Source organism: Artemia franciscana, chromosome 12 (genome assembly GCF_032884065.1).
Source record: "Artemia franciscana chromosome 12, ASM3288406v1, whole genome shotgun sequence".
Classification (NCBI taxonomy): Eukaryota; Metazoa; Arthropoda; class Branchiopoda; order Anostraca; family Artemiidae; genus Artemia; species Artemia franciscana.
In genome coordinates, this window is record NC_088874.1 from 27,353,264 (window position 1) to 27,372,109 (window position 18,846).

The 18,846-nt window shown below is 34.3% G+C and overlaps 1 protein-coding gene across 3 annotated transcripts in view; it reads left to right on the forward strand.

The window, feature by feature from the left end:
- LOC136033938 (uncharacterized) overlaps positions 1–18,292 on the forward strand; it is a 34,901-nt gene extending 16,609 nt beyond the window's left edge. For all 3 annotated transcript variants that reach the window (XM_065714956.1, XM_065714957.1, XM_065714955.1), the window contains exons 3-9: positions 1,517–2,213; positions 3,902–4,075; positions 6,263–6,894; positions 8,783–8,975; positions 10,795–10,874; positions 13,594–13,815; positions 16,169–18,292. In XM_065714956.1, coding sequence (XP_065571028.1) covers positions 1,517–2,213; positions 3,902–4,075; positions 6,263–6,894; positions 8,783–8,975; positions 10,795–10,874; positions 13,594–13,815; positions 16,169–17,083 — 2,913 coding nt within the window. In that variant the 3' untranslated portion in view covers positions 17,084–18,292. The remainder of the gene's footprint in view (positions 1–1,516; positions 2,214–3,901; positions 4,076–6,262; positions 6,895–8,782; positions 8,976–10,794; positions 10,875–13,593; positions 13,816–16,168) is intronic.
- The last annotated feature ends 554 nt before the right edge of the window (positions 18,293–18,846 follow it).

Consider the following 18,846-nt stretch of genomic DNA (forward strand, 5'->3'; position numbering starts at 1 on the left):
AGTAGCCTAGAGGGCCATAAGCTGGGAGATGAACAGCTTTTGTTTTTACTGCATCACAGCTGACCTTTCAAGCATCAGATCATTTCTCAATCTCCAGATATACTTGAAGGGTTAGGGGAGGGTATATAGGAACTTACTTCTTTAAGTCAGCTACACAGGCTGCACTGTCATTAATTGTGATCAGATGGGTTTTCTAGGTTGTCCGCCATCTCATTGGTATTGTACTATAAAAAAGAGTTTTCAGGTGGATATAATACCTCGAGGACACCCATCCCAAAGCAGGGCAATGGAACACTTCATGTCCCAGGGGGGGGGGAGGATGTACCCAAGATGTCATGTCAAAGAAATATTCACAGAACAATTGAATAACCAAATCTTGAATGTATTGTTTATTCAACTGCATATTCCAAACAACTTAAGCTTCTTTAGAAAACCTATTGATTTTCTTTGAAACAGCAACTACGTGTCTTGCCCGTGGGCCAGAAGCTGTATTAATGCTGATGCAGAGCCATAAGATAGTGTACTGCAGCCATTGTAATCTGTAATGTTGGTCACTTGTTGGATTTTTTAGGGGTTAGGGATGAACAACACAAGCAAGAAAACATTTTGAGGCTACCATTTTCTCCATGTGAACTTATTATATTTGGATAAAAACTACTCACCCATATACTCTGCTCTTCAAATCAAATTTTTCTTCCCTAATCTGAGTTGAGTAGAGCCTGTGTTTATTTACTTCTTGTAATCTAGCACTGTTTTATCTTGTCTGAACTGTTGAAATAAATTTGAGACAGGGTAACTCCCTCAAAATTCTGCAAGAGAAAATTTCTCTCCTGTACATAATGAATCATATTTTATAAATGGCGGATGAATTTTATAGATTTTACTCTGCTGACAAGACTTACCAAATAAAATGTCCAAATCTTCAGTGGTAAACTTATTTTATTCTTAGGTCTCTTCCTTAGATATATTTTGGTTATGATTTTGCAGTCTTTATTAATCAGTTCTTACTTCTTCCTAAACAAAAAGTAAACAACACAGTAGTATCATCATTTCTGATTCTTTTGAAGTTCAACCGTTTATCACTCCATATGCATAGGCTATGTATTTTTTTTTTTTGACTAGGCCTATATAGAGTAATATACTCCAATACTTATCTCTAATTTTTATTATTGTTATTTATATTACTATTAGTTTTTCATGTTATTATTATAATCGTTGCTTATATTGTTTGATTGACCAACAAGAGACTTGCATCAAAGCAACCTTAAACTTTATGCGTGAATTACTGTACTAAAAAAGCTCATTGTTTTGAATCTGCTAATGGGCATTTTTTCCTTAGAAACTTCTATCATAAACTAGTATGCCTTTGAACAGAGGATCCCTTCCAATTTTGTGCATAAGACACTCAATAAATGACAGGTTCTTTACCCCCCTTTTTTTCAGAGGTTGCACTTGTGTATGCTAGTTGATACTGTTTTTTTTGTGAATGGTTCATTATTCCTATTAATCCTTGCAGGTGGAGCCTGATACTCCAGAAGAATCAGAGAGTGAAGAGTCAGAGGGTGAAGCTCCACCAGATTTGCCCTCTGTCACCATCACCCCTGCAGTGTCTGCAACTAGTGGGCTTGATCCTCTTTCTATAGAGCCAGTCCGGAAGGGTCAAATCACAATCAAAGCTTCAAACAGGCCAACACCAGCCTTGAAACAAATGCCAAGTGTAACAATCACCAAGACTGTACCTAAAGTTGGCTCGCCAAAAGGGCCCACAACACCTGGAGTAAAACAAAATGATAAGACAACTATAGTTCTGGTTGATACTAATTCAATTTTACATGGGAAAGGTTTACCTCCTAGGTCAACCCATAACCTTCCACCTGCTCTAAGTGCACTCTATAAATCATTACCTCCTGGACTAAGTATCAATCAAAGCCCTGGGTTGAGCATTTCTCATAGCCTGAATAGCTCCAGCCCAGGTTTATCTATCACTGCCACTCCTGTGACCAATAGCAAACCTCCTATGAGTCAAATTCCCATGCTTATGGGGAGTGGTGTAACAATTACTAGTCCATCAATGGCTCCAGTGGCTGATGTGCCAACACCTCCAAGGCCACATCAGCCTACTCCATTTGTGCAATCGCTGCTGACTATGGATGACACAGCTTGTATTGTTGAAGCTCCTAGTTTTGTGGCACCTTATTTGATCGAAAAACCAGGTAAGAACTTGATTTGTCATTAAAAAAAAAGTTTGCCATAATACAGAGAAGTGTGAGTAGTATTCTCCTCTCATTCTCCTAATTCCCAAATTACTGTTAAAAGCATCCATTATGATTGTTGATAATTGCTGTTCTATAAGCTCTGTTCAGTCTTGGTGAATTTGATGCAATTTATTCATTTCAGATGTAGTAATGGCTTAAACAGGTTATTTGGGAAGTTCTTTCACATAGGTTAAAAACAATGGAAATAATATTAATTTGAGATAGGCCTATCAATACTTTAAGATTTGAGTCTAGTCAACAGAAAATATAATTATTTTTGACGAAGGATGAGTAAAACAGTACATGATTAAAGTCTACTTCCATTTCAACATGTTATTTTCATTTGAGCCACAAAGATTTGCTAGGTTGTAAGTAAACTGTATTTTATTTTTTAATAAAACTAAGGTAAATATCTTAACCAGTTAGTCCCAATTCAGGCTTTTGGATTTAAACCTAGTAATTGTAGTCTGTAAGAAGAGAAAGGAACACTTCTGTATTTATATAATCTTTGATAATTCATATTTATTTGGCTTTTCTTTTCTATTCTTAATAAATGTCAGTGGGTATGCCTTGTGATCATAATGTTTATGAGGGTATCCACATTATTTTGTGTGTTTTGTTTGGGGGGAGGGGACCCACCTTATTTTATATGTTTTTTTTTTTGGGGGGGGGGTATCAACCCTCATATCACTCTGAATAAAAAAAGGACATTGGGGGGTTGTCGACTTTTTGGGAGAAAGGACATTGGAATTACGTTGAACAAATAGGCTAACTCAAAATTTTGATTTGATTTGTTTAGGGAAATGGTGGTCATGTAGACCCTCATGTTTTAACAGTCTTCTTAAAAAGATTCAGAGGAATACAATTTTATTAATGCCAATCAAGAATATAAGAAAATGGAGTATCTAGTTTTGCACCCAACTCCTTCATTCCACCCATAATGGGGGGGGGGTATTTTCTTAGGTAGTACTTTACTTGTGATCAAGTTGCCTTGTGTACCTAATAAACACCCTTAAATCAGCCTCAAATTTTATTCTTTATTCCATCTTTTGATTATGAAAAAGCCATGCAAGCATTCCTTATAAAGTCATTATTGCTATAACATTTTTTTACTATCCTCTTACACTAATGACATGCCTTCTCAAAGTATTGATTAGCCATGTCTCTTTCAGTAAATTAGCCTTTTGTGTGTTATACTCATTTGTCAGTTTTTTGTGTTTTTTATCCAATTTTCATTTGTCATTCTTACAAACAGCTGAGGGGAAACTCTTCAGCAATAGTGATTCAAGGCATCCCCTACTCATTCTGAAGAAATAGGAAAATATATGCAAAAATTTTAGTATTGTCTCTTTCAAATGCTTCCCCTGGGAAAGTATTCATATTCTCTATCCTTATAAAACCTATACCCCCCCCCCCAAAAAAAAAAAGAACGAAAGAGGCTCTAAGTTCGAATAGAAGAGAAATTTTACGAATAAAACAAGGAGTACTTATTTGACTAAAATTCTTTCAGTGCTAACAGTAAATGTAATTGTATATACAGTCTAATACTAGGCCTAAATATCATGTTTTCCCTTTTTTTTTTCCAGCTTTGTTTTTTTCTGATGAAACTGGATTCTCTGGAGTTCATTTCACTTTTGTATTTGTAGGTGAAAGTATTGTCAAATTTTTAACAAATCGACAAAAAGAGCTGGATGAACTAGAAAAGAAGTTTTCTGGAGAAGAAGAAAAAGAAAAAATGGAGGTAGATGAACCAGAACCTGAAAAGAAAGAAGAGAATAAAGAAGAGGAGCCAAAAGAGGCAGACGCTGATAAAAATAAAGGTAAACTAAAATAAATTTAGTCTTGTTGATCCAGAAGGTAAAGCTCTTGTTAAGTATAGTTCCCAAACTACAGAAAATGACCATGCAGCATGTGAGAGCAAAGGTTCGCTTGTGGTTTTGTACTATGTTTAGTATTGAAGTATGAGGTTGAATTGATCAGGGAGTATTTTGACTTTCTAAATGTTGGTACTTGTGTGATATAGTGACCACACTCAAGAGTGAAGTTACATTAATCATAATGAAATATACAATAAATGATGAAAACTTAATACTTTAGTAACAATATTATGGAAACTACAACAGAGAATTAGTGAAAGCAGGCGACCCAGAACGCATTATATTAAATACCTAACCTAACCAACTTTGTATATTAAATATTTAATTAAAAATACCTGCTTAGTATTTTATCTTGCTCAGGCTAAGCTGAATATCTCTGAGTGGACATAGAAAACCAGTTTTATTACAGATCAAGAACAAAGTGTGGTCACATCATACAAGTACCTAAATTTTCAATATAATTGAATTTTAGTTTAGATAATTATTATTATTGTTATGCCCTGTTGCCCTTCTTTTTATGGAGAATCATAAAGTCAGTCAGCCATTAAAAACAGGAGGAAAGTGTCTTAATGTACTGGCACTCTATAAAATTTTCAATGAAAACTGAGCTGCAGTTACTACAGTAGATCAATAAAAAAATGACAACTTTTTGTTTGTGTTTGATTTGGTGTCTGAGAAGAAGTTCAAGCAGGACTGATGGATGAAGTGGGGTGGGTCGATACAATTTATTCAGACGAATTAAACTAATTAAATGCATGCTTTCAATGCCAATGTTGCCTTTTTTGGAGCTAACTTAAAAAGCCCTTTTTGTAGCAGGTTCACTAGTATTGTCTATTTGTTCTGTAATTTTTTTTTTTTTTTTTGTCCCTCTCAAAAAATTAGCCTTCCCCTCTAAAATTTATGCGCGAGTATCTGGTATGTACTAACCTCTTTAGAGAAGGAAGACAACCTTTTCAGTGTACTAGAATTAACAGATGGCATTCCAGTTGTTGACTTTGGTGTTTTGATTATTGAGGACAGAGTTGAGAACCCATTTTTCGGTGTAAAGGATCCATTTCGGTGTAAAAGTGTTGAGATTTGAGAATTAACGATTGAGAATTGAGTTGGGCACATGGAACTTTTTTTGTTTGTTGGTTTTTTATTTGTGCCAAGCTGTAAACACACTTATTATAATTTATAAAAAAGAGTCCAAAGCCAATAAGAATATCTTTGTTATGATTTCTGCATATACCTCGTGCATAGAAAGTCCAACATTTAAAAAGATAAAAAAAAAAACTGACCATTCTTTGCTAATCATTAGATATGGACTAAAAAAAGATCCGAGGTCGATTTTAGGAAATTTAAAAGCGAAAAAAAATGAATATAGTTTAAATTAAACAGTGGTACAAAAAAAGATTAATAAAAATCCCAATATTTTGACTCCACGTTACATTAAATTAAGTGCAATTAAATGCAATAAATTAAATGCGGGGGAGCCTTTATCAACGGGAAAAAAATTTAAGTTACATTAAATTAAACGCAACATATAAAGAAAAAGACAAAAAAAAACAAAACAAAAAATAAAACAACAAACAAATAAATAAATCTCATCTTAATAACCTCCAAAATACTGCAATCACTATAAAATCCCGAATAAGCACACAGAAATGACAAAGGATTGTGTCTGGTACACCAATCGTACCTTGTACAATTTAGATCTGAAATTACACGAGACACAATTTGGTGTACCAGAGACAATCCTTTGTCATTTCTGTGTGCTTATTTGGGCTTTTGTAGTGGCTTTATTGTGTGCCATATAAAGTGACTAGAAAATTGGATATGGGAAACTTGACATCTATTTTGTCACAATGACATACATTTTTTTTTTACTTCACAAAAAAAGTGCAACTGTGTTGTATGAATAACTAAATAACTACAAAAAGACGCAAGTCCTGTGCGTGATTATATCTTCTAACCACCATTAACTTAAAAAATAGTAATTTTCTAGTTTTGAAAAGTAAAAAATAAATGTTAAAAAGACAATTCAAAATGTAAAAAAAAATTATTTCTCAAAAAAATAGATCACAGAAAATGATCACATACTATTTTTGCACATGATAAATCAAGTTATGAATATTTTATTTTTTATAGAAAAACCCGAAGTCGGAGCTAAAGAAGCAAAAACAGAAGAGAAAAAAGAAGTCAGCCTTAAAAGTATGGCAACTATGGAAAAGCCAGCTAGTTTCTTTGATAGTTCAATTGGTAAATTCTTCCAAGATATTGGAAGTAGTCTAGTGACCGAATTTGTACAAAATGACTTTTTAGAACAGAGAACAAGAAAGGCCAAAAAGATTGGCTTAAAAAATTTATCATCAGATGAACGCCTAACCATCAGCTCTTTGGAAAAAGCTGTAGAAAAGAGTAAGCTAGCAAATGAAGCCTTTGCCATGCCAATACAAAAATGTATGTTCTGTTCCTTTCATACGGAGTCTCGTACTGTTATTGGTCATCATATGGAAACTCCCCATATGATGAAGTTTACATATTATTGTAACTTTTGCCAATTTGACTCTCGGGAAGCTCCTCAAATATTGGCTCATGTGGAGACACAGCATAAAATTAGAGGACGGTTGGAGAAAGCGCCTATGGCTCATCAGTGTATTTTCTGTCCATTTGAGGATAATTTGAAGTCTAAAGTTAATAGGCATATTGTTACTTGTCTCAAAAGGTTCAAGGCAGAAGAGAATCTCATTCCACCACTTGACTGGGACCCCCCTGCAAAGGTACCTGTTTTTTTTTTTTTTTTTTTTTTTATGATATTTTTATAGCACATTTTAATATTTGACATATGTAATATTAAATTTATAATTTGTATGGATTTATTATAAGAGTTTAATATCTAAATTAGGTTAATTTTTTATATTATAAAAATTTTAGATTTAAAAATGATATAAATTTATATTAAAGATTAATATCGTGTAATATTAATATTTGAAATAATTTAATATTTAAAATAGCGTAAATAATTTTTAGTTTTTTTTTATGTGGACTTAGAAGTGTAATAAAGTGTCTGGAGAAATGCTCCCCCTCCCCTCAACAGCCATGGGAAATTACCAAAGTGAGGTTAGAGTTGAATTCATGTTTTAACTTTTCTGAAAGTGACATTTGAGAGAAACTTGCGTAATTATTTATCTGTTTCATGAATATATAACTTAATTATTTTATTGCATAAAATATAGTTATTTAAAATAAGATTTAAAATAATTTAATATTAAAAATATTGTTATGTTTTTTTCAAATAGACTTAGCAGCACACAAGGTTTCTGGATAAGTGCTCCCTCCCCCCATCCCCAACCAACTTTTAACTTTAATTGAATTATTGCCCCAACATTATTGAATTATTACCCATTTTTAAAGTGGTACAACTTTTCAGGTAGACAGAAAATAAAGTCACGACTGTGGATAGGCTAATGCCTGAATTAGGGTTTTGCGACATAGGTATGATTGTTTGCTTTATGGATTATAATTGTTATCATAATTTGGCAGTGAAATTTTAATGGTTCTATTTATTCTTGAAGAAGAGAAATAACTTGATGTGTTGTTCAGTGATGTGACTGCAGGCTTAGTCACCGTGAGCCTGGGGGGCTTACGGTTAGACAAATTCCCCATTGCAAGGACCTTAGCTGCCAAGAAGCGTTGTTAATCCATAGGTAGATGGAGAGGATATAATTTATGCTTGGCCACCTTAACGTATGCTAAAATAATAGCTTTTCTATGGATAATTAAGTAGTATGTCCATCCTCACTTATTGGTGCTTCTGTTGTTTTGACTCACTCATGTAGTTGTTTATATTAAAAAAAAAATAACCATAAAAATTATGATTAAAGATTTAACGATTAATGATTAAAGTTGCATTAAAGATTCAACCATTAAGTAGGGTGAAGAGTGTCCTCAAATTTTTTGCTAGGGGATGTAAAGCACAAATTGCTTCTTAGGGCGTCATTCGCCAATCTTAATATAAAAGGTGGGAGGGAAGTTTTCACCCAACCCTCCTGTGTGCAAGGACATAAATAGTAGATTGCATTACTAAGGAAGAGTATATCTTATGAAGATAGGCTGCTGTTTTAAATTGTTTCAACAATTACTAGGTACGATGGTAAAAATATGCCTCTCATTTGAAATAAACTAAAAACTTGTATCTGTGGCGAACTTTCTACATTGTACAACAATTTTGTGTCAGCGTTCATAGGAACTAGAAACTTCTGACGTAAGGCTCTTGGAAGGGCTGTATCCAAGTGAGGGATACTTGGTTCGACCCCCCCCCCCCCTGAAAATTTGGTCAAATTTGTCAAAAATACATGTAAACACATCTTTGTTGCATCTCGTAATTTTTTTTATACACCTCCCCCCCCCCCCAATACAAATATTAAGAAGTTCAGTAGTATAATCCCAAGCATGGTCGCATGTTCTTTTTAGGGAACTTTTCCCTCTTTTTCTGAAATTATGCAGGTTTTCTTGTGCAATTATTTTTTGATAAGCCATTTCAAAATTGTTTGTTTCATGTACATATTATTTAAAAAATTCAGTTTTTACAATTTTTTGTTATTGACATGGATTGCTCTGTGTATAGTTTTTTTTCCACAAATTGCTTGATGGTTTTCTTCATTGCAGGTATCCAAAAATGCCAAGACATCATTTACAAACATTAAAACTCCAACTCCTGCAGCTACGGCAGCTGCTCTAAATATGCTCCACCCATTGATGGCGAAGAATCAAATGCTCCTGGCTACAATGCAAGCTCATCAAGCAATGCAAAGTCAACAGGCTATCAAAAAAGTACAACAGAAACAAAATGCTCCAAAAGGTTCTTCTTTGTTTATTTACTTTTTTTTATTGTGAAATGACATATTTGTGGAGATTAATTTGTCTCATGAAAACAAAATTGTCACTTCTCCAAACAGGGATTGAATAAATAGGGATCTGAGCATTCTGGCGTTTAAATGACTGCTGGACAAATTTGCTCTCATGCCTCCTCACACCTCATATGCACATTTCATTGTGTAGAAAGTAGAGGGTGGGTTGCTCTTCGTTAATTAAGTATTTTCAAGCTTATGCTTTTAGTAATCCCCCCTGATATTTTAATAGAAGCGAATTTAAGGTTTACTTCTTTTGCTTTGTCAAAGAATGTGTTCCAGTGGATTTTCTGACCTCTTGCACACGGGAGAAAATTTTGATGACACCCCCCCCCCTGTCTCCCCCAAAAATACTCTTTACTGGGCCTTTATTATATGGATATATAATAATTTATCTCTTTCCCACTTTATTAATAGAAGAAAAAATGAAGTACAACTCGAAAGAAAGAAAATTATAAACAAAACAAAGGAAAAGAAAACAGAAAAATTAGCAAAAGAGGTGGATGAGACAATTGTTAGGAATTCAAGACAGACAGGAAATGAATAAAAAGTTTCTCTGCACATTTCATTTGTTGAAAATGTCAACTTTTCATAAGACGTAATCAATTGTAGGGCACTACAATTGGCTAAGAATATAAACCATCGACGGGATTTTTTTTTTTTATCCATCAATTTTTATACGTTAGTTCATGCAGGATTTTTCTTTCCTACTCAATCTATTTGTCTTGTTTTTTTTTATAATTAGCCATCAATTGATGCAAGCAGCTTGATTTAATTAAAGTTGAATGATTGACTATCTATCAACAAGTGAAAATGACATCATATTTATACATTCCCGACAAAGGCTTATGTCAACTGTGTCCCTCACTCAGACTATTCGTCTTGACTTTTTCTGATTAACCATCAGTTGATGCAAGCAATTTGCTTTTAATTCAAGACTTAAGACTGACGCTAATAAACGGACTTAAAATTTCTAAATTAAATTAAAATCAAGACTAAATTTTTTAATTAAAATCAAGTTGCATCAGTTGATTGCTAATTGGAGAAAAAGCCAAGACAAATAGTCTGAGTAAAAGGCACAGCTGGCATAAGCTTTTGTCATGGATGTATAAAAATGATGTCATTTTCACTTGTTGACAGATAGTCTATCATCCATCCATCCAACCTGGGGCAGAACTAAGGTAGATAGTCATAGAACTTTGGGAATGATCAACATTTCTGGGTTGATTGGACTGGACTTGTATGATAAGAGGGGGAGGGGCTGAATTTGCTTCAACACAGAGGCGAATAAACGACCTAAACCTTTCTTGCACAGCCTAGCCAACCTTAAAAAAATGCTAAGGGGTTACTCTTGTACAAGCTCGTTTTTTCATACGTCCCACCTTTAAAGTCATGGCTAATTGTAGAAAAAGCCAAGACAGATAGGACAGATTTTTTTTTTTCAAAACGAGGTCGAGGCATTGCCTTTTCAAAACCTAAGCTGCTTAACGTAAGAATGGAAAGTGACCTATGGTCGGTTCGCTAAAAGCAATCCAACAATGGGAATCAAATTTAAGTTCTTATTGATCTTGAATAAACCTCTGTGATAGTGCTGTTTAGTCAGTGTGAAATAGGTAGTGCTGTAGAGTTTTAAAAGGAGGTATATTACACGTTTCTTAGTTTTATGGGAGAACAGATATAAAAAATAGCGTCTTCGTCGCTATTTTCATTTATTTTTGGTGGATGTGTGCTGTTTAATACTTTTTTTTAATTTGTTCATTGCTATTTTAGGACCATACAGAAGCCCCGGTGGACAGCAAGTATTTCTTCCGTCAAACATGGCAGCTTTACAGGGGAATCAATTATATCAAGTAAGTCAATCAAATAAGTTAAATAAAAAGAATAATAGTCTAAAAGAAAAACATATATAAATATATATATATATATATATATAATATATATATATATATATATATATATATATATATATATATATATATATATATATATATATATATATATTTGTATATATACATATATATTTATATATATATATATATATATATATATATATATATATATATATATATATATATATATATATATATATATATATATATATATATATATATATATATATATATATACATATATATATATATATATATATATATATATATATATCTATACATATAAAAATAAGTTGTCTGTCTGTGTGTCTGTCTGTCAGGTGACGTCATGTTTCTGTGTCGACTGACGTCATGAAGTTAGTTGTCGTCATTTTTGCTATGACGGTGACGTCATTAAAGATATTTAAGACATATATGTTCACATAGAAATCTATTAATGTTTAAGTTTAAAATGACTGATGAACTTACAATGGCAAAAGCCGATGAAGATGCTCAAAGAGTCTATGCCAAAAAACTTGCTGCTGATAGAGAAAGTCAGAAAAGAAAGCGTGCCGAGGAATCAAAAGAACATCAAGGAAACAGGCTTGAGGCTGATAGAGAAAGAAAGAACAGAAAGCGTGCCGAGGAACTACCAGAGCAACGCGAAAGCAGACTTGCTGCTAAAAGAGAAAGTGAAAAAAGAAGGCGTGCCGAGGAATCACAAAAACAGCAAGAAATCAGGCTTGCTGCTGATTGAGAAAGTAAGAAAAGAAAGCGTGCCGAGGAATCACAAGAACAGCAAGAAATCAGGCTTGCTGCTGATAGAGAAAGTAAGAAAAGAAAGCGTGCCGAGGAATCAGAGCAACCTGAAAGTTATCGCCTGGCATTCAGGTACAGCCCAGTCGATGATTATAGCTTGAGTAGATGTGTTCAAATCGGGACAATGTCTAAAATTTGTCCCTATTGCAAGGCCTTGAAATTCAATGGTGAAACAATGGGAATGTGTTGCGCCTCAGGAAATGTTAAACTTCCTCTATTGGCTGCACCACCAGAGCCATTGAAGACTTTCCTTACTGGAACTACGTCAGAATCTAAGCGTTTTTTGTCACAAATCAGAAAATACAACTCATGTTTCCAAATGACGTCGTTTGGAGCCCAAATCGAAAATCCAGATCAATTTATGTCTACTTTCAAAGTAAAAGGGCAAATTTATCATAGAGCAGGGTCCCTTCTACCATTCTCAGGCGAGAATCATAAATTTTTACAATTGTACTTCATCAGTGATAGAAATTCTGAATTGAATGCACGTTGCGAAATTTCTCCCAACGTTGAAAGGACAATCGTTTCCCAGTTGCAACATCTTTTCCACGAAAATAATAATTTAGTGCGTCTGTTCAAACCAGCCATCGATTTGATGCCTACTGATACGCATAAAATTGTTATTTCCGCTGACAAAACGCCTCCTGGCCAACATGTGCGTAGATACAATGCTCCAACTATCGACGAAGTGGCAATCGTTATGGTCGGTGATCAGTTTTTACCTCGAGATATGCCTTTTCAATTTAAAAGATTGCAATTCCCAATTCGATTAGCATTTGCAATCACCATTAACAAAGCTCAAGGTCAATCATTAGAAAAATGTGGTATAGATCTTAATACTGATTGTTTTTCCCATGGACAATTGTACGTTACATGTTCGAGGGTTGGTAAACCTGACAATCTATTTATATGCAGCGACAATTGGACAGCAAAGAATGTTGTATATTCGCAAGTTTTACGCAGTTAATTTGTATTGTGTCTATAAACGAGTTGTGTGTATGCATGTTTGTTTGTTTGTAAAAAGAGCGTTTGCATATGACGTCATTATTAGTACATACGGCTTTGTATATGCACAGACAATGGGAAAGCCAAGAATGTTGTATATTCGCAATTTTTACGTAGTTTAACTCCTGCAGACGAAATGAATGCTTGCCTGAAAAATTCTAATTTATGGGCACACGTAAAAATATTAAAATTAACTACAAATATGCGTGTCCGATTGCAAAACGATGACTCTGGTCAAACATTTTCAGATCAATTGCTGGCAATTGGAAACGGAAAGCTCCCAGTAGTGGGAAAGCCAAGAATGTTGTATATTCGCAATTTTTACGTAGTTTGAAACACATATATAAATCTATCTATATTCACAGGTGGGACACAGGGACACAACTACAATGGCGCGTAACGACTTACGCGCGCGGGGGGCTTGGGGGGGCGCGAAGCGCCCCACCAACTAGGTGTTGGGGTGGCGCGAAGCGCCACCCCAACAGCTAGTATATATATATATATATATATATATATACCCAAGGATTTTATATGATTAAAAAAAATATTGAGATTAGATTTGAATTCTTTGAGACTTAGATTCTAGAATTTAGATTTAAAGAGTTAGATTTGAATTAGTGGAATTTATTTTTTATATTGAAGGGCATACGATTCGCCTGAATTGTGTAAGGTTTGATTTTTGGGAATTTTTTGAGGATTGTTGTAGATACCCAATAAAGCAATGTCCAACAACAGCAGAATATGATGAAATGTGATTTCTTTTTTTTTATGTGTGGTGAAAAGTTTTGCAAGAAAATTCATAGTATTTTGAAGTTGAAAAATGTATATGTATATTTTCTGTAATATTCCAAACCTAGATAATATTTCCTTATTTTAGCAAATGCAAGGTGGGAAATCACGAATGCAGACACCAAGTATATCAATTACACCCCTTCCAAAGGCTGGTGGTTCCCCTGGTGGTGCAGCTATGATTACCAAAGGTGGCGTCACTGTCAGTCCTGTTGCATCTAATCCACCGGGGCTACGTCCTGGTCAGCCGAATGCAACTACACCAAAGCAGAATTTTGTTGTCTGCGAAATCTGCGATGGATATATTAAGGTATGGGTTTAAGGTTCGTTGTCTAGATTAGAAAGGGTTTTGACCAAAAACTCATGGCTGACAAGCCTGCAAAGACTGAACTTTAGCAAGTAGTAGACGAAAATTTAAGACCAGTCCAAAATCTACTTAACTTTCACCAGACCTCAGGGAATATCTGTCTTCAAGTTTGGAAAACTTGATGTTTCTAGTTTAAAATAGGGCCCGTCTGGGATTTGAACCCGGGACCTCCTGCACCCAAAGCATGAATCATGATTTTAGATTAAAATAGGGCCCGTTCGGGATTTTAACCCGGGACCTCCTGCACCCAAAGCAGGAATCATACCCCCTTGACCAACGGGCCGGTTACTATCTGAACAAATCAAATGGATAAAAGATTTACAGAAAATAAGAGCGTAAGCAAAGCCAGTTGGTTTCTGTTTTTATGCTGGGGTATCAAAATAGTGTTACTTGTGTAATAGCAGAGGATGGCAAATTTTACGAATTACAGCGCAAAAAGTATAGGACATAGTTAGTACACAATAACATATAACAACAGTAGTTATTTTTATACAAAAAATATGACAGTCATTGAGTTACAGAGAAGGAGCAGAGCCGTTCCTATGGTTAGTGGTGCCCAGGGAGAAATTGTAAGCAAAAAAAGCCAAAGGAGAATAGAAAATTTGATCAATGTGGGCCAACCCCCGAGCCGCGGCGCCCTGGGGCAGCTGACCCGGTTGCTCAATTTTAATTTAATTAAGGTTAAGCTTGGTCTCGGTATTTTGACGCAAAACGCAATTTTGTCCTCATTCGACAGCTGACTCAAAAAAAATTTTAATGCGTTGCGCAATTTTTTAGACTGAAAAGACACCAAAAAATTGGTGGAAATATTTGAAAAAAGGGAAACTTTTCTAATCTTTAAGAAAGTTTGAAAGACATAATAAAAAAAATCGAAAGTAATATCACAATTTCGGCTTGTTGAATGTAAAGGCCTGAAAATAATGAATCCAATGATGTCCACTTTGTCCTTTTGGTAGAAGTTACTGCTGTAGACTTGCCGCAAAATTGCACCTTTTACAGGGAACTGAAAATCTTAGAAGTGTAAATTTCTAGCTGTGAATTTGCTAGAAAAAAATTACTAAGCTCTTATTCCCAAATTCTTTACTTTGTTGCCACCTACATTAAATTATGTAGTATATGTATACGTAGTGTAGTATATGTAACTATGTCCTACTAAAAATTGAATCACTTATTCCATTTACAAAAATTTTAATGCTTTAAGATGTTTGAGAAGTTTTGAAGATGTTTTTTAAGATGAATGTTAAGATGTTTTTCCATGTTTTTCTTTCCTCCTATGAGGTGACCAAATTGTTTTAAACTATGCAAGATATCAATTAAGATGGGGAAGACGTTTGAAACATTCTAGGGGGGAGCTAGGGCAGATATTCTGTTGATCATAGCTAGCCTCTGCTCATTATGAGTGGCAACAAAATTTTTGCGTGATAGGAATTTTCCAGTTCCTCGAGTTTATCGAAATCTATTAACTTCCTTTTTCTGAAATCCCATATTTATAAATTGTATTTTCCTATAATCCATGTAAAAAAAAGCTGAGAAGAAACGAATAGGTAACTTTTAAAGGAAGAGTAATTTATAGTTGTGTGAAAAACATTTTGAGACTTTTGATTGAAATAACCATTGTCCAAGACTCTTAATGGTAGTTTACATTCCCCCTCTCTGAACAACAAGGGAAGTCACACTCTCGCATAGCTATAAATTGCAAATCTCCTTTTTTCGTCCTTGAGGAATGTGGTTAATGGACTCTTAGAAATGCCCATGCACCTGTTGTATCCTTGACACATCTAAGATAGAAAAGAGCTGAAATTCTCATTCATTGAGTTAAGTTTTTTTCACTGAAAGTAATAAAATGGAATCTGCACTCAGTCCTTATTGATGGCTCAGAATATTTTTGGTGTAATATTTTCTTGTAAATTTATACTGAATTTTTTAAAAGCTGTATTTTGTATTTAGTATATTCTGATTTTTTTTTATGAGCTCACTGTGTGAATTCTTGTATCATCTGTGTTATCAAATTGATTAGTATGTGGCTCTACTGAATTTTGAAGTTAAATTTATAAGTTTTGTTCTCATTTGTTCTGTTATAATATCCCGTTTGTTGGTTTTTCAACAAACGGAATTGTTCTAAGCCCGAGTTTAGATTGGAAAACAAAATTACGAAAAAGTTTGAAAAAAACTTTTTTTTTTTACAAAAAACAAATCTTAAAAAAAACTGTTTGGACACTACAGCGGTCTCTTTTGAGACACGATTTGAAATAAAAGTTAAAATTCTATGATTTAATGGTTCTATTTTGTATTTTAGGATCTCGAACAACTTCGTAATCACATGCAGTGGATACACAAAGTAAAAATTCATCCGAAGATGATACACAACCGTCCTCCATTAAATTGTCAAAAGTGTCAATGCCGCTTTTTCACAGATCAAGGCTTGGAGCGCCATTTGTTGGGTAGTCACGGACTTGTGACGTCGTCAATGCAGGAAGCGGCCAATAGAGGCCAAGATGCTGGTCGTTGCCCTGTTTGTGGCAAAGTTTATCAATGGCGACTTCTGACTCACGTGGCTCGTGATCACAATATGACATTGAAGCCAGCCCATTTGTCTTACAAGTGTACAGTGTGTACAGCCACTTTTGGTATGTATAAACAATTTGAGAATCACGTCTACTCTGCTCATAGTAATGTAGCTAAACGTGGAGATAAAGTTGCTGAAGCTCAAAAAGCAGCTGTAAAACCTGGAGGAAAACCGTTGAAAATTAATGATGAAATCACTATAATACCGCAGCCATCCAAAGGTGAAACGGTCACTTCAATGTTGAAAAAATCTGGAGTTGACGTCATTCCAAAGGGCTCTGTTATTGTAGAGCCTTCTAAGAAAGATAACTGTGAGTTCTGTAGCACCAAAGAGAACATAGAAATTGTTGAATTCAAAGGTAACAAAGTTCAAGTCTGCAAAAATTGCAAAAAGAAACTAGTCAACGAAGATGGCGTTGAGCTTCTAAAGAAGAAGAACAATGTAGATATCATTGACATTGATGATGAAGAGAATAACGTATCTGGGAGAGAACCAGCAAGCTCTAGAGCCGGCATTTCAATCATTCCAGTTAAGAAAGCGACAGATTCAGCTAATGATTCGTCCTCTTCAGAAGAAGAAGATGAAACCAAGCCAGCAGAGCCAGCAAAAATCGTTGCACCACAAGACGATCTTGACCTGGATTAATTTTAGAATAACTTTAGTATCTCTGTGTATTAAATCAGTGATCTATGATGAATTTCTAAAATATTAATATAATTCAGTATCTCGCCTGATGAAGATTTAGCCTACAATATTGAAATGAGACTAGTTGTCGTATGTCTCAAGTTACTTATGTTTTTAAATAGGCTTTCAAAATACGACAGGAGATTCAGGAAAAAAATAAAGCTTTGCTTATTATCGATGACTGAAGCCTGCCACCTACACTGAGAAATTCTTGTTTTATTAGAATTCATAAGATTTTATAGTTATATATTTGTCCTGCCCTCTGTTCTAAACTATATTCATGATTGAAAACGAAGTGAACAAGTAAAGCGAAATAGGGGACAGAAACGAGAACATGAATAGAAAAGGCTCTACCTATAGACACTGTTCCCCCTACACTATACAAAGGGCTTGTTTTGGTGGAATTTCAAAGTTAATGAATGTTAGTAGTGAAGGGTTTACCCAGGCTTTTGGATTTCAATTCAAATAGCAAGATCTTCAGTGTTTTAGAATGCACTGATCAAAAGTTGGACCATGTATAGAATTCGTTTTATTTCGATTCCCTTCAAGCCGAGAGCGTTCGAGCAATGTTATAAACAAACTTGATCCTTGGTCTCCCTACTGGAATTTGAAAATGACAAAAAACGACCGTATTCTTTAATTAAACACTCCGCTCCTAAAAAGAAAAAGCATGTGTGGGTCTACTGTTGTAATTAAGGAAAAATTGTTTCGCACCTATTTGGTTATGTTAACAAAATTTATGTTTTTATAAAGTAATCAGATTTTATTGAAGAGAGGGGGGGGAGACATCCATCTTCCACCCTGTCACTATTGACTTAAAGTCTTAATCTTCACGTTAAGACTGAATTTTTCCAAAAATATCTCTTTGTATATAATTTCTATGCTAAATTAATTCAAAAAATTTATTCAAATTCGTCTAGCGTAACGTGTTTAGTTTATTAATAGTATTTATTCTATTCTGCCTCCTTCAGTTTTACAATGTTCACTTATAGGTCATTTATGTTGAGTCAGATTTTAGGTCAGAGGTTATGTGGTTTTTGTATAGTTTGTGCCTTTATCCTGATTTGTAAAAACGTTCCTGGAAATATTAGAAACGATGAAACATTCTTTTTTTTCAGACAGTAAAATTGAAAGATTATATCTTGTGAAATAATAAAATTGTATTATTTAGTTGTAAACTTTCTATTGGGAAGGACTTTCCATCGTCTTCATTATATAAACATAGGAGGTCCAAAAGGGTAAACATAGGAGGTCCGTTATGTAAACATAGGATTATAAAGTAATATTGGAAGATTATATCTTGCGGAACAACTGGAATTGTACTGTTGATTTTGCTAGTGTCTACTGGAAGAATTTCGCTTCTTTTTTTGGTCTGAAGGCGGGACGTCCTTATGCACCTGAAGGTCCTTAAGAATGATGATTTCTATTATTTCCGATAAAAATAAATCGTTTCTAGGATCAAAGGAACTTTGTGTTTATCTGTTGATAAGAGTTTATTCCCCTACTCCCTTCCGATAAGAGCTAATAGTGAGGTTGGATTTACAAAATTTAACAATTTTCGGTTCCTCGATAGCTGTTCAAAGACAGAAAATAAAAACCTGGTATGTTCGATATTTGAACCTAGAATCTCTTAAGTTAGAAGTCTAGTGTCATATCTGGAACCCCATGAGACTAAACTGTCTCCACACACTAATAAATCTGTCGTTTTCGTCTTTTTCTAAAGA